Source organism: Saimiri boliviensis, chromosome 11, assembly GCF_048565385.1.
Source record: "Saimiri boliviensis isolate mSaiBol1 chromosome 11, mSaiBol1.pri, whole genome shotgun sequence".
Classification (NCBI taxonomy): Eukaryota; Metazoa; Chordata; class Mammalia; order Primates; family Cebidae; genus Saimiri; species Saimiri boliviensis.
In genome coordinates, this window is record NC_133459.1 from 10063654 (window position 1) to 10087034 (window position 23381).

The window sequence follows — 23381 nt, forward strand, 5'->3', positions numbered from 1 at the left end:
ATATTACAATGTAATAATAGAAATACAGTGCACAATATTATGTGCTTGGGCTGGACGCAGTGGCTCATGCCTATAATCCCAGCACTTTGGGAGGCCAAAGTGGGCAGGTCACCAGACATCAGGAGTTCAAGATCAACCTGGTCAACATGGGGAAACCCTCTCTCTCTACTAAAAATACAAAAATTAGCCAGGCATGGTAGTGCACACCTATTATTCATGAGACTTACTTGAACCAGGGAGGCGGATGTTGCAGTGAGCCAAGATCATGCCACTACACTCCAGCTTGGGTGACGGAGCAAGACGCCATCTCCAAAAAAAAAAAAAAAAAAAGTAATGCACTTGAATCATCCTGAAACCATCTCCCCGCCATCCAGTCTGGAAAAATTGTCTTCCACAAAACCAGTCCCTAGTGCCAAAAAGGTTGGGGACTGTTGCTTTGGAGGGAATCTATAGAGAGTGCTTGTCAGCCCCACTTAATGCTCCTTACCCCCATTAGTGCAATAGCCTTCTTTTACTGTCATGTGGCTTCTAACTTCCTTTTCATCTGTTTGAAACCAGTTGTCTTTCACTATTTTTTTTTGAAATGGAGTCTCATTCTTATTGCCCAGGCTGGAGAGCAATGGCACAACCTCAGCTCCCTGTAATCTCCACCTCCCAGGTTCAAGTGATTCTCTTGCTTCAGCCTCCCAAGTAGCTGGAATTACAGGCGTGTGCCACCACATCCAGCTAATTTTGCGCTTTCAGTAGAGACAAGGTTTCACCATGTTGGTAAGGCTGGTCTCAAACTCCTGACCTCTGGTGATCTGCCTGCCTCGGCCTCCCAAACTGCTGGGATTACAGGCATAAGCCACCATACCTGGCCACCAGTTGTCTTTTAAAAACACCACTCAGGGCTGGGCACAGTGGCTCCTTTGGGAGGCTGAGGCAGGTGGATAGCTTGAGTGCAGGAGTTCAAGACCAGCCAGAGAATGATGGCAAAACCCCATTGTCCACAAAAAATAAAGAAATTAGCTGGGCGTGGTGGTAAGAATCTGTAGTTCCAGATACTTGGGAGGTTGAGGCGGGACAATCACCTGAGCCCAGAGGATTGAGGATGCAGTGAGCCATGATTGTGCCACTGCAATCCAGCCTGGGTGACAGAACGAGACCCAGTCTTAAACAAAAACAAAAACCACCACTCAGATACTACTCCGTTGTGAAACATCACAGCGTCAGGTTTATACTACTTGCTGCTCATCTGAGGGAGGCGCCAGTCCTGGCAGTGCTCCTTTCCTGCCTCCTTCAGTTACTACTGTTTTGCTGTTATTCCCTTTATTCCCCACTGACCACTGAGCCAGACAGGCTGAACTATGAGGTACAGCCGTAAGAAAATGCCAGTTGTGTATATTACAAACGGTCCACGTACCTGCAATTTCACACGGTCCAAGTGATACTCAGCACTGCTGTGCATACCATGCTTTCACAGCAGTGCTGTGCACTTCCTCTTCTGCTGAGAATGTCCCCACTTGTTTCATCCAACAGACTCCTACTCCTCTTTAAGACCCATGCCAAATGGCCCCCTTTCCGTGAGGCTTTCCAGGCTCACCCACTGGAATCCGCGCCCCTACCTGTGACCCATACGTGGCTCTTCTCACCACTTGGCTGGGGTGAGTTCTGTTCACTTCTGTGGCATGCTGTCTCCACCCGTCTGGCCTGGGAACAGTCTGAGGAGAGGGACCACGTCACGTACCCCGTTATGTCCTTTGTCATCCCTACTACAAAGTGAGTGTTGAAAGAGTAACTGCTTCCTTTTTGAACTGATCAAAATTATGACTAAAAAGCCACTCATACATGTATGTTTAAAATTCTGATGTCGTTTATTGGCACAAAAATTATTCTGATACAACATGGTTTCTAGACATGGCTACACTTTATACTTTGTGCATTTAGTTGAGTATTTGTTCTGCTCATAATTCCCAATATGTCGAGCCCTTCCCTGTGTTCAGCACCTCCAGGACAGTGTTTCTGTTTTCTGAGCTCTTGCTCTAAACAGAGTATTCTGACCACTGAAAACATCCCAGACCCATGCTGCGGAAGGTCGGTGTGGGCGGCCCCACTGCGCAGCGATCCGCTCTGTGCATCTGCTCAGCCGAGGCCACCAGTGATCTGAATGAACTGCCCTACTAGTGGTAGGGTCTTGGATTGAAGTGTGTGAGTCACAGCGTCACTGGGTCTGATGGAAGACAGACCTTTTGCACTCATTTTGGCGTATCTTGCAAACATTTCTGCTGCCGTCCACAGACCAGTGAGGTCTTGGGATGGGTGGCAGGGGTGAGGTCGGCACCTTCCGCATCTTTAACAGTCCAGGATCCTATCCCATGTCCTCCATGACCTGAGGCTTGTTGGCTGTGCTGAGTTTGCTGTACCCATGTTGAGAGGAGTAACTAGGTCATTCTTTTATCAGCAAGTACTTACAATGAGTTCTCTTGTGAGTTAAGTCAAAACCCGTATTTCTAAAGTTATGGATCTTCTGTTCCCCAAAATGAATGGCTTGATTTATGTGGTAGTACTGTGTTTCACTGTCCTGGGAACCAAATCAAGCCTTGTGTTTCTGACAATATATTCTTCAACAGCAGCTAGAAAGTTGGTTCAAACCAACTTTTAATATACAGTAGTTCTTTTCATTTACATTTCAAAATATTTAACAAAGTCAAACTTTTTCACCATGGTTTCAGTTTAGTGGAAGCATTTACTAATGTACAAAAGCCTCAGAAAAAAACATGACGGGCACATCTGGGCCTCCAGTTACCAGAAAGGGCACCTAAGAAGGCAGATAGAAAAGGAATATTTTAATAATTTGAGCTTCTTCAAAGTTTTATGCAGATAACTTGAAAATGAAAAGACCAAGGTCTGACAACCCTAGGGTATTCCCTGAGTTCTCCCACAGCTAATTGCACGGGACACACTCATCATTTCCAGTCAAGGGCTAATGCCCCTGAGGTCCCACCAGGACACTTCCCCAGTGCCCGCTCTCTCAAGTCTCTGCCTTCAAGCATGCCTCAGGCAGTTAATCAAAGCACACCCCAGAGTGGTCCTTGAGGTTAGGCTCCCAGATCATAAATCTGTCTTTTAATCTCCTTCTGTCACTGCTCTAGCTTTTTTGTTCCTTTGCCCTTCCTGTCATCTCTGCACTGGACTGACAGCAAAACACAAAAGGAACTCCTCACAAGCAAGCGAGCCTCGCCTATTCTCCTAAATCACTTATCTTAATGTAATTTTATTTTAATGTTTGCCTTCCAAATATACATCTGTATTTCTCAATTTCTTTTTTTTTTTTTTTTTTTAACAATGAGCACATGTAGTGAGCACAAACTTTTAAAGAGATCTGAGCCCTAACTGCCCTTTACAGATGCCCCACCAAATCTCTTTTTGCTATCCTGGCTTTGAGGCCTAGGGTTGGGTCCTGATTGTTTATTTTAACAAAGTCAGTTTGAGCCCCACTCACCAGCCAATGTAGCACTGGCAGAGGTTTTCATGGGATGTCGCTTGTTTGATGAGCAGCTCAACTTGTGTTGGAACATCCAAAGTGTCATCATGAGAGAAGTCCCGACCTAGCGCAGGAGGAACAGAAACATTTCACTCTTTACCTGGCAAACTATGTACTTCTTGTCCCCTGTTGGCTTAACTGTCTATGCCAACAGCTGTTCCTCAGACATGAAGATGAAGGATACATCATAGTTGAATTTGAAGAATTCAGCCAGGCGCAGTGGCTCACGCCTGTAATCCCAATACTCTGGGAGGCAGAGGTGGGTGGATCACTTGAGGTCAGAAGTTCGAGACCAGCCAGGCCAACATGGTGAAACCCTGTCTCTACTAAAAATACAAAATTAGCCGAGTGTGGTAGCACATGCCTACAGTCCCAGCTGCTCAGTAGCCTGAGGCAGGAGAATCACTTGAACCTGGGAGGCGGAGGTTGCAGTGAGCCAAGATTGCACCACTGCACTCCAGCCTGGGTGACAGAGCGAGAATGTCTCAAAAAAAGAAAAAAAAGAAAAGAAATATTTGGTTGGGCACAGTGGCTCATACCTGTAATCCAGCAGTTTGGGAGGCCAATGTGGGTGGATCCCTTGAGGTCAGGAGTTTGAGACCAGCCTGGCCAACATGGTGAAACCCCATTGCTACTAAAAATACAAAAAATTAGCTGGGCATGGTGGCAGACACCTGTAATCCCAGCTACTTGGGAGGCTGAGGCAGGAGAACTGCTTGAACCTGGGAGGCAGAGGTTGCAGTGAGCCAAGATGGTGCCATTGTATTCCAGCCTGGGCAACAGGAGTGAAACTCTGTCTCAAAAAAAAAAAAAAAAAAAAAAAAAAAAGAAAGAAAAAGACATGACGATTAAAAAACATTTCCCTGAATTTGGCTGATTTTGGACTCAACAGAAATTTACTCACCTCCTGAGTTAAATGAGATTTAACTAACATTAAGTACTGTTATCAGTCATCAGAAAGTAGAATCTGAGACAATGTTTAACTGATGACCTCAGAGACACTTTGTCAGCTGCATGGTGTCAAAGCTCGTCACCAATACCACTGGACACCGGGCTGACCACCACTCAGAGAGACGAAAGTGTGCTCAGATTTTATGTCCCTTCTAAGTTAACACATACACACACTCACCAGTGAGCTTATCTCGAACCCTGTTAATAATCTGAATAGCTTTCTTATTTAGGGCCTCTGGTTTCACCAAACCGTCTCCAACTGGAATACACAAAAGTAGAAATAACAGTGAGAGTGGGAGCAGGACAACAGGTTCAGTGGGTGCCCTGTTTTTCTCAAGTATTCACTTTTGTAAGTGTGGAGCAATCCTTCCTCTGTGTCCATCTTTGTACTCAGAATATAATGAGAAATTCATGGAACCTTTCCTGCTCAAAGGCGGTTTTGTTGCTTCATCTTGTTGACCCCTCTCAGGGTATAACACAGCTGCTATTTTCTTAATGAGCTAATCATTGGTGCAGCTCCTCCGAGGCTGAACTTACTGAAAGAATGAATAGATTCTGGCACTGTGGTCCCCGTTTTCTTATGGGCTGGTTCCCCAAGTTCCACACCATCCAAAATTTCTATGGGAAAAGAAATCAGTTAACAGAGAATTCAAACACCAAAAGGCCACTGTTGTTGTTAGGGTCTAATTCTCTACACCCTCTATTCCTTCAACACCTGCCCTCTCTACCCTAAAGGGGAAAAGAGAAGGAAAGTCTTACGTTACTCTTTATGTATTTCAATGTTTTTAAGCTGGACACAGCTGTCACCCCAGCAACTCAAGAGGCTGAGGTGGAGGATCACTTGAGTAGCTGATTTCAAGACCAGCCTGTAAGACTCCATTTCTACAACAATTTTTAAAAAATCTGTAAAGCCATTTTCAAATGTGAGTTAATAATTACTGAAGAAAAAACTTGGTGCTTATCAGAACTAAAACATGGATTTTCAGGTAAACTGCATTAACAAAATAAAAAACTCGCCGGGCACGGTGGCTCACGCCTGTAATCCCAGCACTTTGGGAGGCCGAGGCGGGTGGATCACGAGGTCAGGAGATCAAGACCATCCTGGTCAACATGGTGAAACCCCGTCTCTACTAAAAATACAAAAAATTAGCTGGGCATGGTGGCGCGTGCCTGTAATCCCAGCTACTCAGGAGGTTGAGGCAGGAGAATTGCCTGAACCCAGGAAGCGGAGGTTGCGGTAAGCCGAGATCGCGCCATTGCACTCCAGCCTGGGTAACAAGAGTGAAATTCCGTCTCAAAAAAAAAAAAACCACAACCAAAAAACTCACAGGAATAGGAACAGAAGTATAGGTCAAAGGCCTTGTGATAAAATGTGTTTGGACAAAAACTGATAACATAAAGAAAATTAACTTTGGAATGTGTCACACACACAAGGTTGAAATATTATTCCTTGGAGGGATTTTCATATCAACTCTGGGTAGGAAAAGTCCTCAGGGGTTAGGTTCACCTCCAATGATTATGGCTTTCAGCAGAGAAGAGTCTGAAATCAGAATTATGAAGTTTTTTGAACGTTGTCCTTGTACACCACAGACCTTCTGAATGAAGGAGCGATAGCTATACCTTTTCTTTCTTTTTTTTTTTTTGAGGCGGAGTTTTGCTCTTGTTGCCCAGGCTGGAGTGCAAAGGTGCGATCTCGGCTCACTGCGACCTCAGCCTCCTGGGTTCAAGCGATTCTCCTGCCTCAGCCTCCTCGGTAGCTGGGATTACAGGCCTGTGCCACCACACCTGGCTAATTTTGTATTTTTAGTAGAGATGGGGTTTCTCCACGTTGGTCAGGCTGCTCTCGAACTCCTGACCTCAGGTAATCTGCCCGCCTTGGCCTCCCAAAATGCTGGGATTACAGGCGTGAACCACCGCACTCAGCCTAGAATTTAACCTTTAAATTAAACAACCAGATCCGCCACCATTTGGTGCCAGCAGAACCGACTGCCCTCATTCTCTTCTGCACACTATAGGCAGCATATAGGAGCCACTTGAGAATGTACTAGGGAGTTGGGCCCTGAGAATGAAGCCAGTAAGTCTCAGCACACTTCATTTGAGACCAGCCACCAATATAAGCTACCCTAGAGACTGTGGGTCCTATGAGCCTAGTGATTCAGGCATTCCCAAATCCTGTCACAGGGTCCACATATGATGTAATAACACAGTGGTTTCTTGCCCGGAACACCCTTTTCCTTTCTACCCATCAGATTCCGTCTATCCAATAAGGATAAATTACCCTTTGGCCAGCGTGGTGGCTCACGCCTGTAATCCCAGAACTTTGAGGGCCCATACAAACAGATCACTTGAGGTCACGAGTTTGAAACCAGCTTGGCCAACATGGTGAAACCCCATCTCTACTAAAAATTCAAAAAAATCAGCCAAGCATGGTGGCATGCGCCTATAATCCCAGCCTTCTGGGATTATAGGCTGAGGCAGGAGAATTGCTTGAACCCAGGAGGCAGAGGGTGCAGTGAGCTGAGACTGCGCCATTGCACTCCAGCCTGGGTGACAGAGCAAGACTCTATCTCAAGAAAAAAAAAATTACCCTTTGTCAGGTGAAGTGATGATTAGATGCCACCAACCCAAGTGCTCTCTTCACAGCTGCAGGCCGCAGTGAAGCCTCCTTTTCTCAATCCCCTTCTACCGCACACCAAAGCACCCACAGGCACTTGACTCCACGGCAGGGTGTACTGCTCTCTGATTATTTCATGCATGCTATGGTCAATTCTGTAATGCTGTTCGGTGCTTCTTCAGGCAACCACTGTACCTTACATTTCCTTTTTGCACCCCTAGACAATATTTGGCTTAATTAACTAGTTGTAAGTGTTCTGTAAAGACTTGTAGAGAAAATTTAATTTTTTATTTTATTTATTTTTTTTGAGACGGAGTTTTGCTCTTGTTACCCAGGCTGGAATGCAATGGCGCGATCTCAGCTCACCGCAACCTCCGCCTCCTGGGTTCAGGCAATTCTCCTGCCTCAGCCTCCTGAGTAGCTGGGATTACAGACACGTGCCACTATGCCCAGCTAATTTTTTGTATTTTTAGTAGAGACGGGGTTTCATCATGTTGACCAGGATGGTCTCGATCTCTTGACCTCGTGATCCACCCGCCTCGGCCTCCCGAAGTGCTGGGATTACAGGCTTGAGCCACCGCGCCTGGCCAATATTTACTTTTTTTACACCCCAGCAGTAATTCCCGAAGTGTGAACTATGTAGGGTGTTGCTAAATGTCATGAAGAAAAAATGGGGTGGGATGGGGAGGCGGGGAGGAAGGGAAGGCTAAACAGTTTTACTAAAACAAAACAAAACAAAACAAAACAAATCCAAAACCAGTAACTTCAATGTTGTGTGTGGTGAAAACTAATACAAATAAAATAAAATAAAGTTAAACAGCTTGACTCAAACACTCCTGAGGGGTGTGAGTTCCATGTAGTTCCAGGGCTCCTCCCAGCAATGCAAATAAATTTCTGCTGTCTGCATCTTCCCATTTCTGAGCTATTATCAGTGCCTGAGGACCAAGGTAATATTGTTAATAATTAGCCCAACCCAGACACCATTAGTGGGCTGATACTGAGACTTACTTTAAACTGTGTTTTTACAGATAGATTAAAATCAGATAGTTTGATAAAAATCTTGGAGCTTCAGGTGCCCAATCCATGTGTGAAACAGTGAATAAAAAACATATTAGCTGCTTGGTGCTCAGTAAATATTTCTAGACTGAGTATCTGAAGTCTGATTAAATGCTTATCAGGTGATATGCTGGCAGTGGATAGCACCTTTGCAAAACTATCACCGTCAAGAACCGAGAGAAAACTAGGTTTACTTCCTTCATATTCAGTAGCCATTACTAGTTATACCTCCTATTGGCAATAACAAAGCCCACCCCATTCTAGAAACACTCTGGACAAGGGGGAGAGCCTCTGTAACCTCCAGCAGGATGCATCCACTGACTGAAGCCCACCCCATTCTAGAAACACATCTGCACAAGGGGAGAGCCTTTGTGACCTCCCGTGGGATGCACACACCTACTGACTGGCCAGCAGAGTAGGAGTCCGTCCTCGTTCGGGATCGCTTGTTGCCTTTGGTATTTGCTAGAGAGAGAAAGAAAGAGTATTGAAATGTGCTTCAAATTTTGACTTGAAAGAAACTTGATTGAGGCTGGGCAAGGTGGCTTATGCCTGTAATCCCAGCACTTTGCGAGGCCAAGGCAGGTGGATTGCCTGAGATTAGGAGTTCGAGACTAGCCTGACCAACATAGTGAAACCGCGTCCCTACTGAAAATACAAAACATTAGCTGGGCATGGTGGGGCGCGCCTGCAATCCCAGCTACTCGAGAGGCTGAAACAGGAGAATCACCTAAACCCGGGAGGCAGAGGTTGTGGTGAGCTGAGATCGCGCCATTGCACTCCAGCCTGGGCAACAAGAGCCAGACATTGTCTCAAAAAAAAAAAAGAAAAGAAAAGAAACTGGTTGGTATGATACTTTCTTCCAGTCATAAAAATACAATTTTTCCTAAAGCTACAGCCCCCAAAAGACAGAAGGCAGATATATTACTCAGGAATAAGTGGGTGGGTGTTAGAATGGGATGTGAAATCCAGGAGGATACTCTATACTGTTGATTTGGACTTAGACAATGTAATACAGATAATATAAGGTCAAAGCATGGTTTAATTTCAGTGGATTAGAAGCTCTTTACTTCCCCTGAGGTGGCAGAACAAAGGGGAGATGAAGATATTGCTGTCCCAAATCATAACTGTTTGCATTTCTTATTGAAATTTTGGCTTGCTGGACGTGGCAGCTCACACCTGTAATCCCAGCACTTTGGGAGGCCAAGGTGGGCAGAAGGGAGGCCTAAGGTCAGGAGTTCAAGACCAGCCTGACCAACATGGAGAAACCCCGTCTCTACTAAAAATATAAAATTAGCCGGGCGTGGTGGCACATGCCTGTAATCCCAGCTACTCGGGAGGCTGAGGCAGGAGAATCACTTGAACCTGGGAGGTGGACAGAATCACTTGAACCAGTGAGCCGAGATCGCACCATTGCACTCCAGCCTGGGCAACAAGAGCAAAACTCTAAGAAACAAAATTTCAGCTTACTACGCTATATGAAACCCAGAGAAACATCACTAGAATACTTGGTTAATATTGAAGAATATTTTAGTATCTAAATTGATGATGGTGTTTCCAGCTGTCAGAACTGCCCTGTGCAAATGTTATGCAATACACAGGAATGTATCTCAGGCTGCAAGCTTCAAGGGGCATAGGTTTTGTAAAATGTAATATGCTGGATACTGCTAATTTGGGAGGCTGCCAACCCCAGCTTCCACACACTTGATTTTATTGTTTGTTTATTTATTTATTTTTGAGACGGAGTTTCGCTCTTGTTACCCAGGCTGGAGTGCAATGGCGCGATCTCGGCTCACTGTAACCTCTGCCTCCTGGGTTCAGGCAATTCTCCTGCCTCAGCCTCCCGAGCAGCTGGGACTACAGGCGTGTGCCACCATGCCCAGCTAATTTTTGTATTTTTAGTAGAGACGGGGTTTCAACATGTTGACCAGGATGGTCTCGATCTCTTGACCTCGTGATCCACCCGTCTCGGCCTCCCAAAGTGCTGGGATTATAGGCGTGAGCCACTGCGCCCGGCCTATTTTTAAAATTAAAAGAAATTTTTTTTGAGACAAGGTCGCCTAGGCTAGAGTGTAGTGGCATAATCATAGCTCACTGTGCCTCAACCTCTTAGGCTCAAGTGATCCTTCTGCCTCAGCCTCCTGACCAGGTAGGACTATCAGCTGGTGCCACTGTACCCTCCTTAATATGGTTTGGCCGTGTCCCCACCCAAAATTTCATCTCGAATTGTAATCCAAATTGTAATCACCATGTTGGGGGAGGGACCTGGTGGTACGTAATTAGATCATGGGGGTGGTTCCTCCATGCTGTTCACGTGATAGTGACAGAGTTCAGAATTCTCATGAGATATGGTGGGGCTTTTTTTTTTTTGAGACGGAGTCTCTCTGTGTCACCCAGGCTGGAGTGGAATGGCACAATCCCGGCTCTCTGCCATCTCTGCCTCCCAGGTTCAAGCAATTCTCTCACCTCAGCCTCTGGAGTAGCTGGAATTATAGGTACTCGCCATCATGCCTGGCTAATTTTTTTCTATTTGTGTAGAGACGGGGTTTCACCATGTTGGCCAGGCTGGCTTGAACTCCTGACCTCAGGTGATCTCCCTGCCTTGGTCCCTCAAAGTGCTGAGATTATAGGTGTAAGCCACCGCACCAAGCCTTTTCTTTTTTTGAGCAAGAGTCACACTCTGTTGCCCAGGCTGGAGTGCAGTAGCATGATCTTGGCTCACTGTAACCTCCGCCTCCTGGGTTCAAGCAATTTTCCTGCCTCAGCCTCCCATGTAGCTGGGACTACAGGCGCCCACCACCATGCCTGGCTAATTTTTTTGTATTTTAAGTAGAGATGGGGTTTCACTGTGTTAGCAGGATGGTCTCGATTTCCTGACCTGATGATCCCCCCTCACCTCAGCCTCCCAAAGTGCTGGATTACAGGCGTGAACCACCACACCTGGCCAATCTGGTGGTTTTAAAAGGGGCTTTTCCCCTCTTTGCTTTGCACTTCTCTCTTCTGCCCCCAAATGAAGAAGGATGTGTTTGCTTCCCTTCCTGCCATGATTGTAAGTTTCCTGAGTTCTCCCAAGCCAAGCGAAACTGAGTCAATTAAACCTCTTTCTTTTATAAATTACCCAGTCTCAGGCAGTTCTTTACAGCACTGTGAGAACATATACATGCCAAATTTTTTCAGTGTTTTGTAGAGAGGGGTCTTACTATGTTGCTGAGGCTTGTCTTGAACTACTGGCCTCAAGCAACCCCTCTGCCTTGGCCTCCCTAAATGTTAGGATTATAGGCGTGAGCCACAGAGCTCAGCTCCCAGGCACTTGATACTCACTGTCCATCAGCCTCCAGTTCAGCAAGGGGTCATAGACAAAGGCTTCCAGCACAGCCATGACACTGTCCTTGTGCTCTCGCAGCACCTCCATCACCGTGTGGCATGTGATTCTGTAGTTGCCATCCAGGCCTGTAACCTAGAAATGGGACAGGGCCACTCACCACAGGAGTTACTAACTCTCTACCCAAAGCATGCTGAGGGGGTCTGTTACCCTCACTTAGGAAGCAGACAAGCAGACACAGGCCATACTGATGTATCAGGCTGAGAATGTCTTAGGAGAAGTAATCAGGGCAGGATTGTGGTCCACAGGAAACCAGGTCAGAGGTGAAGTGGTAAGCCTTTCATAGATAGATAATTTCTAACACAATAGGCAATAACAGAAAACAGCTACAAAAATCACATAGGCATTTTTGGGAAGTGATGAGCTCTAACAAGCAAGTGTGTCCTCAGAGAAGGTTGCAACTGTCCCGATCCCATTTCCAAGCAGTTCATTCCCAATATCCACTCACCTCCATAGCATTGGTCAACATTCTTGTTAGTCTAAATGGAATCTTCTCTGGAAACTTCTCTCGGGTCATAGCAACCTACAGAATAATAAACGGGAAAAGCCAAATCCATGTTTATTTTCTTTACCTGGAGCCAGATGGAGCAGGTGGCTTTCCTCTGCATCACCCACAGTGATTTTAATTAGAGCAGAGAAATGAAGCAGCTTTGGGTTTAGTGAGAGAACTTGTCACAAGAATTTGAAAGACAACTTAAAAAACAGCAAACAAACAGAAAAGAAGGGAAAACAAAAAGGAAACAAGACTAACGTGCACGGTTCCCAGGCCCTTGGACAACAGGCAGTGCGGAGAATGGGGCCTCCTCTGCTCAGAGAGGGCGTGCGAACAGCAGCCCTTGCCCCAAGGGGGTTAGAGTCCAACTAAGAACCCAGATTTCATTTCTTAGACTGACTTAGCTACAGCCTTGGTAGGAGTATCAGGGGTAAAAGTGAGGCAGTTTAGGCTTAAGTTTGCCTAAAGTGTCAGAGGTGGGGGAAAAGTGACCACCGGGGAAGATGAGGTTGGGGTTCTAGAACATGTGTTCACCTCAAAGCAGTCCCCAAAGTCAATGTGCAGGATCTTCCCACTCAGACGGTCCAGCATCAGGTTGGATGGGTGTCTTTGAGAAACAGCAGAGAGATCAGGGAGGGATCAACAGAGAGCACAGATGAAAAATATCAATAAGTACATGATACTGTAAGCTAGGAGTTGATAAATGACAGCCCTCAGCCAATCCAGCCCCTCCATCTCTGCTTCTACAAGTCCAGTTTTACTGGAACACAGCACGTTCCCTTGTGTAGATACTGTGCTCCAACAGCAGAGTTGAGAAGTTGTGACAGAGACCTAAAACAACTTATTAACTGGTCCTTTACAGAAACAGTTTGCTGATTCCTGCTGTAATAGGGGTTTAGGTGTGTGGATCACAGGCTGTCCCATTGTACTAAGATACTGTGCTTTTCTGGGGTCTTTGGTGACCTAATAAGTAGTTTCTGGCAGCACTGGCACCTTCAGGTGACAAGGCTCTATCATTTTTACTGAGCAATAACAGGGTCTCTTCTCCTTAAGCCTCTGAGCCAATCCTGCCACCACCTGCCTTCCATCAATAGACATTTTGCTAGACTTTTTAAAACAAAAATCTATTTTTGTGGGGTAAAATTATTTTTACTCTCAAATAGTTGCATGAGACATGATTCCAGGAGAAAAACAGCAGACATCAGAGAACCAGTCTCTTTTACATTCCTGTGAGTCCATTTCTGAACATTCCTAAATTAACTTTCAGTCAGTATATTTGAACTTATTATGCAAAAATATCAGAAGGATCTAATTTGGTTGGTTTCAATTACAGAAATAAAATGATTTAGCACAGTGTTTATTGACAAATGTTTATTGAATCATAAAAAAATCAATAATTTTTTTTTTTGAGAGTCTTAGTCTGTCACCCAGGCTGGAGTGCAGTGGTGTGATCACAGCTCAGCACAGCCTTGACCTTCTGGCCTCAAGTGATCCTCCCACATCAGTCTCCCAAAGAGCTGGGACTACATGTGCAAGCCACCATGCTTGGCTAACTATTTTGTTTATTTTTTGTAGAGATGGGATCTTGTTATGTTGCCCAGGCTGGTCTCATATTCCTGGGATCAAATGATCCTCCCACCTCAGCCTCCCAAAGTGCTGGAGTTATAGGCATGAGCCACTGAGCCTGCCCTGTAATACAGTTTTTAATACATTAAGCCAAGCTAAGGAGAAAGTAGTATCCTTGAACTATGTGGGGCTTTTTTGAGATGGGTCTTGCTATTGCCCATGTTGGTCTCAAACTCCTGGGTTCAAATGATCATCTCGCCCTGGCCTCCCAAATAGCCGGGATGACAGGCATGAGCCACTGCATCCAGCTTGAACTATTTTTCCTTTTCTTTACTTTGATGTATTGTTCTGATGACATCACAATCAACAGGGAACTAAGGCTAATGTTGTAAAAGAGACCTTACATACACAATACCAATATTTATTTACCAAAGAGCCATATATTTAATTGGAAAACCAAATGAAACCATTGAGGAAAACTACAATGGAGAAAGAAGACTAGAAAACCAAATTAAATTACTCACCTATCTCCCAGGCCTAAAATATACCCAACCATTGACATGACCGCTAAAGAACGGGTATAATTGGTTCTTCGGTCAAACCACACCTAGAACACAGGAGCGCATGTGAACTAAGGCTCTGGAAACTTTTAACTAGTATCAACATACTTATACTCTAATAAGCTATCTTTTGTTTGTTTTTTTGAGACCGAGTCTCGCTGTCGCCCAGGCTGGAAGGCAGTGGCTCAATCTTGGCTCACTGCAACATCTACCTCCCAGGTTCAAGCGATTCTCATGCCTCAGCCGCCCAAGTAGCTGGGATTATAGGCTCCCATCACCACTCCTGACTAATTTTTGTAGTTTTAGTATAGATGGGGTTTCACTATGTAGGCCACACTGGTCTTAAACTCCTGACCTCAAGTGATCTGCTTGCCTCGGCCTCCCAAAGTGCTGCGATTACAGGCCTGAGACACAGTGCCTGGTCTAAGTAGTTGTTTTGTTATAGTCCATCAATAACTGATTAGAATGTATAACAATTATAAAGACCTCATGCACAATTCTAACAGTGAACTATGCCTTAGAATAAACTTAATTAGAAATGTGTAAGACTTAAAGATCTGACTAAATGAAAAGTATCAGTTTAAGGCTATCCCCTTATGATTAAAAAGATGTAATAGCCTCAAGAAAAAACATAGATAAAAATAGCCCCTGAGAAGGGACTTGTATTAACAGCATGAAACTTGAGAAACAGGCAGAAAGAGCAATGAATCAGAAGAGGACCCCTAGAAAGAAATCAGGCTGCGCAAGGTGGCTCACACCTGTAATCCCAGCACTTTAGGAGGCCAAGGCAGGAGGACTGCTTGAGCCCAGGAGTTCAAGACCAGCCTGGGTGACACAGTGACACTTGTCTTTTAACAACAACAACAAAATTATATATATACACACATATATATATACATATATATATATATATATACACACACACACACACATATATATATATATATATATTTTTTTTTTTTTTTTTTTTCAGACGTAGTTTCACTTGTCACCTGGGATGACGAGCAATGGTGCGATTTCGGCTCACTGCAACCTCTGCCTCCTGGGTTCAAGCGATTCTTGTGCCTTGGCCTCCTGAGTAACTGGAATTACAGGTGCACGCCACCGCACCTGGCTAATTTTTTATATTTTTTGTAGAGACAGGGTTTCACCATTTTGGCCAGGCTGGTCTCGAACCCGACCTCAGGTGACCCACCTGCTCAGTCTCCCAAAGTGCTGGGATTACAGGTGTGAGCCACTGCATCCAGCTTAAAAATAATTTTTAAAAAATTATCATCATTCTTTTGAGACAGGGTCTTGCTCTGTCACCCAGGCTGGAGTGCAGTGGCATGATGTGGCAGCCTCATTCTCCTAGGCTCAAATGATCCTCCCGAGTAAGTAGCTACGCTTACAGGTATGTACCACCATGCTCGGCTAATTTTTTGTAGAAATGAGATCTCACAGAATAGGTGTAGGTGCTTATACCTGTAATCCCAGCATTTTGGGAGGCCAAGGTGAGTGGATCACTTGAGGTCAGGAGTTTGAGACTAGCTTGGACAACATGATGAAATCCTGTCTCTACTAAAAATACAAAAATTAACCAAGCACGGTGGTCCTATAATCCCAGCTACTTGGGAGGCTGAGGCAGGAGAATTGCTTGAACCTAGTAGGCAGAGGTTGCATTGAGCTGAGATCATGCCACTGCACTCCAGCCTTGGTCAAAGAAAAAAAGAGAGATGAAGTCTCACTATGTTGCCCAGGCTGGTACTGAACTCCTGGGCTCAAGCGACCCTCCTGCCTTGGCCTCCCAAAGCGCTGGGATTATAGGTGTGAGCCACTGTGCCTGGTCAAAACGATTTTTTCTTTTTTGAGATGAAGTTTTGCTCTTGTCACCCAGGCTGGAGTGCAATGGCACGATCTCCGCTCACTGCAACCTCCGCCTCTCAGGTTTAAGCGATTCTCCTGCTTCAGCCTCCAGATTCCAGGCAGGCGCAACCATGCCCAGCTAATTATACATACATACATATATATATATATATATATATATATATATATATATATATATATATATATAAAATATAATATATATTCTTTTTTTGAGATGGAGTCTTGTTCTGTCCCCAGGCTGGAGTGCAGTGGCATGATCTTGGCTCACTGCAACCTCCAACTCCCTGATTCAAGCTCTTCCCCTGCCTCAGCCTCCTGAGTAGGTGGGATTACAGGCGCCTGCCACCGTGTCCAGCTAATTTTTGTGTTTTTTAGTAGAGATGGGGTTTCATCATGTTGGCCAGGATGGTCTTGATCTTCTGACCTCGTGATCTGCCCACCTTCGCCTCCCAAAGTGCTGGGATTACAGGCGTGAGCCACTGTACCCAGCCCCTAATTTGTATTTTTTAGTAGAGACGGGATTTCTCCACGTTTTTCATGCTGGTCTCGAACTCCTGACCTCAGGCGATCGGCCCTCCTTGGCCTCCCAAAGTGCTGGGATTACATGTGTGAGCCACTGAGCCCGGCCCAAATACAATTTTTAAATAAAATGGTGTAGTACTGCATGTAACCTGTGCACAACCTCCCTTATAACGCAAATCATCCTGAGTACATATAATACCTAATACAATGTAAATGCTATACAATGTAGTCATTCTACTATATTTTTAAAATTTACATCATTTCTTATTGTTAAATATGTATTTTAAAAATATTTTCTATCACAGCTGATTGAATCCACATATGCAGAAGCCACAGATGTGGACAGCTGACTGTATATCAAAAACCAATCCAAACCAAACAAAAACCCCAAACCAAGAAACACACCATTAGCAAACTTTAAAAACGAAGTTAATAGGAAATTTGTAACACATGTAAAAAAAGACAACTATCTTTAATAAATAAAGAGTTCTGGAAAAACATTAAACTACTCTTTCTAACTCTGTGAACTTGTCTTGCTTGCCCATTTCAGTTTTGTTAGAAAGTCTGGACATGCTCTACAGCCAATCATAGCGAAGAAGAGCCACTGTGTGCACATGAACAGACAGGAAGGCCACCCTATTGCGAGTGGTGGTTCCAGGGGAGCGCAAGCCTGCAAAGCCCAGTGGCCTACCTCGGAGCTGGGGCTTTTCAGCCACAGCAGCTTGGCCAGGTCGTCTCCAGCTGTATTATTGACGGCATGCTCAAACACCTCCACCTTCTGCATCAGAGTCAAGTGATCATAGTCCGGAGCCATCTGCATCAGGACATAACTGTTTAGTAAGAGAGCAGCCTGAGATACATAGGGTACGTCCAGGAAGAAACAAGGCTTAGGGTCCAGGCAGAGCTGAGTTCTAATTTCCCCATCACAGCCAAAGGAGAAGGGAAATAAGAACATGTCAAAAGGAGAAACAAAGTAACCACTCTAACCTGATGACCACTGGAACCCCAAGGCATAAGGGAAAAACACCAGACCTCACTTCAGTAGAGCCCTTCTGTGCTGGTGACAGTACTGAAAGTTTCAAGGTTTTGGATAACAAGCAATTCTCTTATTACTTACACATCTACTAAACATGATTCTCCAGATGGCCAGTGCTTCGTATACATTAGTAAATATATGGTGCTGAATATTTATCTGCCTAGTCTTCCCTAGGAAAGTGAAAACAATTTCTCAGCTTAAGGGTCCTTCAGTTTCTTAGAAGGTATCTGCTTTTGGACTCACTTTATTAAATCTTCTTCAAAGCTGATTCTCTCAAAGAGATTTTTCAGTGACAGAGATATAGAGAGGAATTAGAAGAGCAGTTCTACAGAATTCCCTGCCATGGAAGGGGTGCTGGCTCTTGTGGCCGCATCACATACCCTCAACATGATGCGATGTTCAATGTTGAGAAGGATCTTCTTCTTCTCCCTGTAGTCCCGGATGAGGGCGTGCAGCGTGTCACAGTGGGGGACCCAGCCAATGAGGCCAGAGTTGGTTGATAAAGGAATGACGGCATATCTCTGGATGCTGGTGCCCACAGGAAAGCAGGGTTATTGTGTTGTAAAGGGAGCAAGGCTTTTATTAGTTTGCAAAGGGAAAGGGAGGTCAAAAGCCCAACTGAGTACACCCTTGGTCAGCTCAGTACACAGGCAGACTATTTTAATGAGCGCCCCGTACCAGGCTGGTGTGAAGTGTGTATTGAGGGACGCTTTGTGAAGAATAAGGCATCACAGAAAGTCCACTGATGGTGCAGTGAAAGCAACATGGTTTCCTCAACCTGCCCAACGAACTTTGGGGGAACAACCAAGTGACTAAGACTAAAATACCTCTCACGTGAATTCTCATGGTGTTAATCGGAAGAGGAGTGCCAGAGTACTGATGATAGGAAAGGTTTGACTTTTACCCACAAGGGGTGAGACCCATCCCATCTGCAGACTCTCCAGTCTACCTGTCACAAACTGCTCCCTGCTGGATTCTCTGGAGGTTGTTAAAGGCATTTCCCAATGAGAATACCCTAAAAACTCTGGAAGAACTTGGTTATAAATTAAGTTATAAAATTTTATACTTAATTGTTCATTTTAAAAATATTTTTTAAAATTTATTTATTTATTTACTTTTTGAGACAGGGTCTTGCTCTGTTACCTAGGCTGGAGTGCAGTGGTGCCATTACAGCACATGGCAGCCTTGACCTCCTGGGCTCGTGATTTTCCTGCCTTTGCCCCCTGAGTAGCTGGGACTACACTGTCTCCAGCTAATTTTAAAAATTCTTTTGTAGAGACAGGAATTACAGGCATGAGTTACTATGCCCAGCCTATTTTTAACTTTTTTGAGAGACAGGGTCTTGCTTTGTTGCCCAGGTTGGAGTGTTGTGGCACACAGTCTTGATCTCCTGGGCTCACATGATTCTTCTGCCTCTCTCTCCTAAGTAGCTGGGACAACAGGCATGAGCCACCATGCCCAGCTGATTTACTTTATGTAGAGACAAGGTCTCATTTTGTTGTCCAGGATGGTCTTGAACTCCTGGTCTCAAGTAATCCTCCTGCTGTAGCCTTCCCAAGTGTCAGGATTACATGTGAGCTGCCGGGCGCGGTGGCACAAGCCTGTAATCCCAGCACTTCGGGAGGCTGAGGCGGGTGGATCACGAGGTCAAGAGATCGAGACCATCCTGGTCAACATGGTGAAACCCTGTCTCTACTAAAAATACAAAAAATTGGCTGGGCATGGTGGCGTGTGCCTGTAATCCCAGCTACTCAGGAGGCTGAGGCAGGAGAATTGCCTGAACCCAGGAGGCGGAGGTTGCGGTGAGCCGAGATCGCGCCATTGCACTCCAGCCTGGGTAACAAGAGCAAAACTCTGTCACAAAAAAAAAAGAAAAAAAAAAAAAAAGGATTACATGTGAGCCACCATGCCTGGCCACTTAATTTTCTTTTTCCTTACCTTTCTTTTTTATTTATTTTTGAGATGGAGTTTCACTCTTGTTGCCCAGACTGGAGTGCAATGGCGTGATTCTGGCTCACTGCAGCCTCTGCCTCCTGGGTTCAAGCAATTCTCTTGCCTCAGCCTCCTGAGTAGCTGCGATTACAGGTGGCCACCACCATGCCCAGCTAATTTTTGTATTTTTAATAGAGACAGGGTTTCACTATGTTGACCAGGCTGGTCTTGAATTCCTGACCTCAAGTGATCCACCTGCCTTGGCCTCCCAAAGTGCTTGGATTACATGCGTGAGCCACTGCACCTGACCACCTTTTAAATTTTTTTAAATAAATAGAGATGGGGTCTATGTTGCTTAGGCTGGACTTGAATTCCAGGGCTCAAGTGATCCTCTTACCTTGGACTCCAAAAATGTTAGGATTATAGGCATAAGCCACAGTACCCAGCCTTTTTCTTTTAAAGAGATGGTCTTGCTCTATTAACCAAGTTGGAGTGCAATCACAGCTCACTGCAGCCTTGAACTCCTGGGCCCAATCCATCCCCCTGCCTCAACCTCTGGAGTTCCTGGGACTATAGGCATGAGTCACAGTGTCTGGTTCCCTAATTTTATAGATTTTTGTTGACATAGAATATGAGAAAAATGTAGGAAAAAACCAGAAGACTTCTCAAATCGTTGCCATTTCAGGGTTTCTGAATACCTGAGGTTTTTCCGAAGAGATGTTGGGTCATTGGCCAGAAGGGTGTTAACCAGGCCAAAGAGTTGCATCACACGCTCATCCTGCCGCAGATCTTCATGGCCTTTTAGAAGGAAAACAAACTCATGCCCGTTGCTGCCTGTAAGGAACAGTGGGAGCAATGAATATACATCAGAAGTTCTCAGCTCTTCAGCTGAGAGCACCACTGCGTTCAAGAGATCCCACAGACTATATACCTTACCTAATCACACGTTCCTCACAAAAAGAAAAAAACAATCCTTAGAATTGATTAAAAGAATGGCCTTGCTTTTTATGGTTCCCAATGACCAATGTTATCAAATTAAAACAAAATAAAACCTGTTTTTGAGGACCAAGAATGATTAGGCACAGAAACGATCATTCCTGTTTTCTGACCCTCTCTGTTCTCCTCTGTTCTGAGAAGCCTGACTTTTCTATAGACCGCATCACCTGGGATCCCACATGGGCATGGCCAATGGTGGAGGGGTACTGGCAGATCAGAGGACGGGTAGAGGGAGAGGGCAGGATATATGCCCCCTACAACCAGCCTGGCCCCAGTTGTAGAAGCTGCCATGCCCCTGTCTCTGGGCTGCAGCCTCGCTAGATGGCCTCTCTAGCATGGTGACAGTTCTTGCTGGGCTCCTTGCCCTTCTAGTTCTGGAGTGTGGGGGTAAGGGCTGAGTAATATTTTCTCACTTGTGCTTGTTCATGAGCGCTCCTTACTGATTCTCTTAGCTTTGCTTACACCTCTGAAAACAATTTTTTGTTAAACTCTCTTTAATTAAACACCCCAAGAACCAGCCTGACCCACATTTTGTTATCAGAAGACAAGAGCCCATGCAGAGACAATTACCTGTGGGTCACGATTAATTGGTGTTGGTGAATAATCACTGCATTTAAGAAACATGAGCATTATTAAGAGCGAGAGGCCATCAGCGACTCAGGCCTATAATCCCAGCACTTTGCAAGGCTGAGGTGAGCAGATGGCCTGAGGTTGGGAGTTCAAGACCAGCCAGGCCAACATAGTGAAACCCTGTCTCTACTAAAAATACAAAATTAGTTGGATGTGGTGGGACATGCCTGTAATCCCAACTACTTGGGAGGCTGAGGCAGGAGAATCACTTGAAACCTGGGAGGTGGAGGTTACAGCGAGCCGAGATCGTGCCATTGTACTCCAGCCTGGGCAACAAAAGCAAAACTCCGTCTCAAGTAAAAAAAAAAAAAAAAAAAAGCAAGAGGCCTCAAAGTACCACCACAGCACTCAGGCCTTCCTAAAATATCCCCCATAGGTAACGCTCTACCTGAAAGGAAATTCCAGAGGCCAGCTGCTTATCAAATCTCACTATGAGATTCATTTGTTCATTTTACACAATCATTTACCACACAGACTATGATGATTTATATATATATATATATATATATATATATATTCAAGAGCCTTTTCAGAGGAGCTGGCACTTTCCCCGCTTGCACCCAGCTGGCTCCTTCCTGGCCTCGTCAGTTCCCCAACATCCGTCCTCCACTGTCACTTCTCTGTCTTGTATGCCTTGGTCATTCCCTTTGTGCATGATCATCATGCTTCACATAAGCCCAGCTACATGAATGAACTGTAGAGTCCTGAGGACATAATGAGAAATTAGCTTGTCCTCTATTGTCAGCTCAACGAGCATGGTAGAGATGTAGTTAGGATAGATGAGCAGTGGGAACGGCAAGCCATAATTTCAGAAGAGGGAAGGGGGCTCAGCCAAGGTAAGAGGGAGAAGTGGGTGACAGAAGTGCGCAACGGTCCTTACCCATAAGCGTCAATTTCCGGGGCCTCTGCTTGGACGTGATGACTTGCAAAGACGGTGCTATGGACTGAATGCGAATGATTGGCTGGTTGGGGTCATATGTTCCTGGCACAGCCAATTCGAGGTCCCGGCACATCAGAAGTTTTGGGGAGACATACTGCAGCTCTAAGGATGTGAGCTGTGAATAATTACCAAAGGATTTAGTGTTCTGCCTCCAGGGAGGAATTTAAATGCAATTTAAGTATTTTTCAGCGGATTGCTAATAACAATTACTTGTCCCAAAGCAGAAGTAAAACCAGATGCTTTGGAATGAGTGTTAGAACATTCATAGACAGCAAAATAGAAAGGACTATATTGGCAGTTAACCCTGCCAGGAGCCTGAAGATCCTACCTGGGGCAGCTGCTTTGAGATTCGTCGGAACACATGATAATAGAGGTCCCAGGCTTGAGTGAGGTCCTTGACATTCCCTGATTTCATGTACTTCCTGCACCATTCTTGGGCCTCCATTAAATCTCGACCATAGGCCTGAGAAAGAAAGCAGGTACGTTTTCAAGTGGTCAAAGTCTCAACCAAGCCAGGAGGCAAAATCCCCAGGCTGACTGCAGAAATCCCTCAGGAGCCCACTGTGGCCTGAAAACACTGGCAGGGGCCTGGAGAGAGGAAGAGCAGAGGCGCAGCCCAGACCAGCAGCATGGCTTACAGGGAAGCAAGGGTGAGAGGAGAGACGAGACGACCTCTTGAGAAATCTTGGGATTTTCCAGTTAAAATTCAAGAGGGTCCTTGTAACTCAATGGCAATTACATTTCTAGTGTTTTTATGCTCTGTGGCCTCCATCAGAGCTCGTTTTATTAAAGTCAGTGGAAAGGCTAGAGGAAAAGAAGTCTGACAAAGGCCTTGGGTCATGTCCTTTCATTTTTTAAACACTTTTCTCATATTTTTTTTTTTTTTTTTTTTTTTTTTTTAGTGACAGAATATTTCTACAGGGTTGTCCTTTTATGTTTTTTTAATCCCGTACCTGATTAAAAGATGTTTCCTTCAGAGTCTGGGGGCCCCGTTCCATCATAGCATGCAAGGGCTCCAGCACCTCAAACATGCCTTTCACATTCCTCTCTCCAAAGTACAAACGAGAAGCCTCTTCCAGGCCTTCGTGCCACATCTCATGCCAGAGGATGGCCACTCGGATCAGCTCCTCACTCACCTGAAGCCAAGAGAAGAAGGAGAGAAGCACCAAGGATCAGCTAACCTCAGAAAGGTCTGTTTTGGAGAAACAGGAGGTCCTCTTTACGGCAGTAAGAGGGAGTGCACAGCACCATTTCGAGGAAGAAAAACAATCCACTCACACCCACCAGGTAGGTGACCAGGGTCGATGGAACCCC

The 23381-nt window shown here is 45.2% G+C and overlaps 1 protein-coding gene across 2 annotated transcripts in view; it reads right to left on the reverse strand.

The window, feature by feature from the left end:
- Nucleotides 1-1833: 1833 nt before the first annotated feature.
- Nucleotides 1834-23381, reverse strand: part of MTOR (mechanistic target of rapamycin kinase) — a 155978-nt gene continuing 134430 nt past the window's right edge. Inside the window, exons 44-58 of one of the 2 annotated variants that reach the window (XM_074380054.1) lie at nucleotides 23021-23203; nucleotides 22396-22530; nucleotides 22008-22182; nucleotides 20200-20335; nucleotides 17950-18097; nucleotides 17225-17347; nucleotides 14110-14192; nucleotides 12554-12626; nucleotides 11975-12049; nucleotides 11466-11601; nucleotides 8544-8609; nucleotides 5015-5095; nucleotides 4656-4736; nucleotides 3485-3590; nucleotides 1834-2800 (exon numbers count right to left, since the gene is read on the reverse strand). In XM_074380054.1, the coding sequence (XP_074236155.1) occupies nucleotides 2785-2800; nucleotides 3485-3590; nucleotides 4656-4736; nucleotides 5015-5095; nucleotides 8544-8609; nucleotides 11466-11601; nucleotides 11975-12049; nucleotides 12554-12626; nucleotides 14110-14192; nucleotides 17225-17347; nucleotides 17950-18097; nucleotides 20200-20335; nucleotides 22008-22182; nucleotides 22396-22530; nucleotides 23021-23203 (1617 nt within the window). In that variant the 3' untranslated portion in view covers nucleotides 1834-2784. The remainder of the gene's footprint in view (nucleotides 2801-3484; nucleotides 3591-4655; nucleotides 4737-5014; nucleotides 5096-8543; nucleotides 8610-11465; nucleotides 11602-11974; nucleotides 12050-12553; nucleotides 12627-14109; nucleotides 14193-17224; nucleotides 17348-17949; nucleotides 18098-20199; nucleotides 20336-22007; nucleotides 22183-22395; nucleotides 22531-23020; nucleotides 23204-23381) is intronic. The other variant, XM_010346531.3, reaches the window with a different exon arrangement.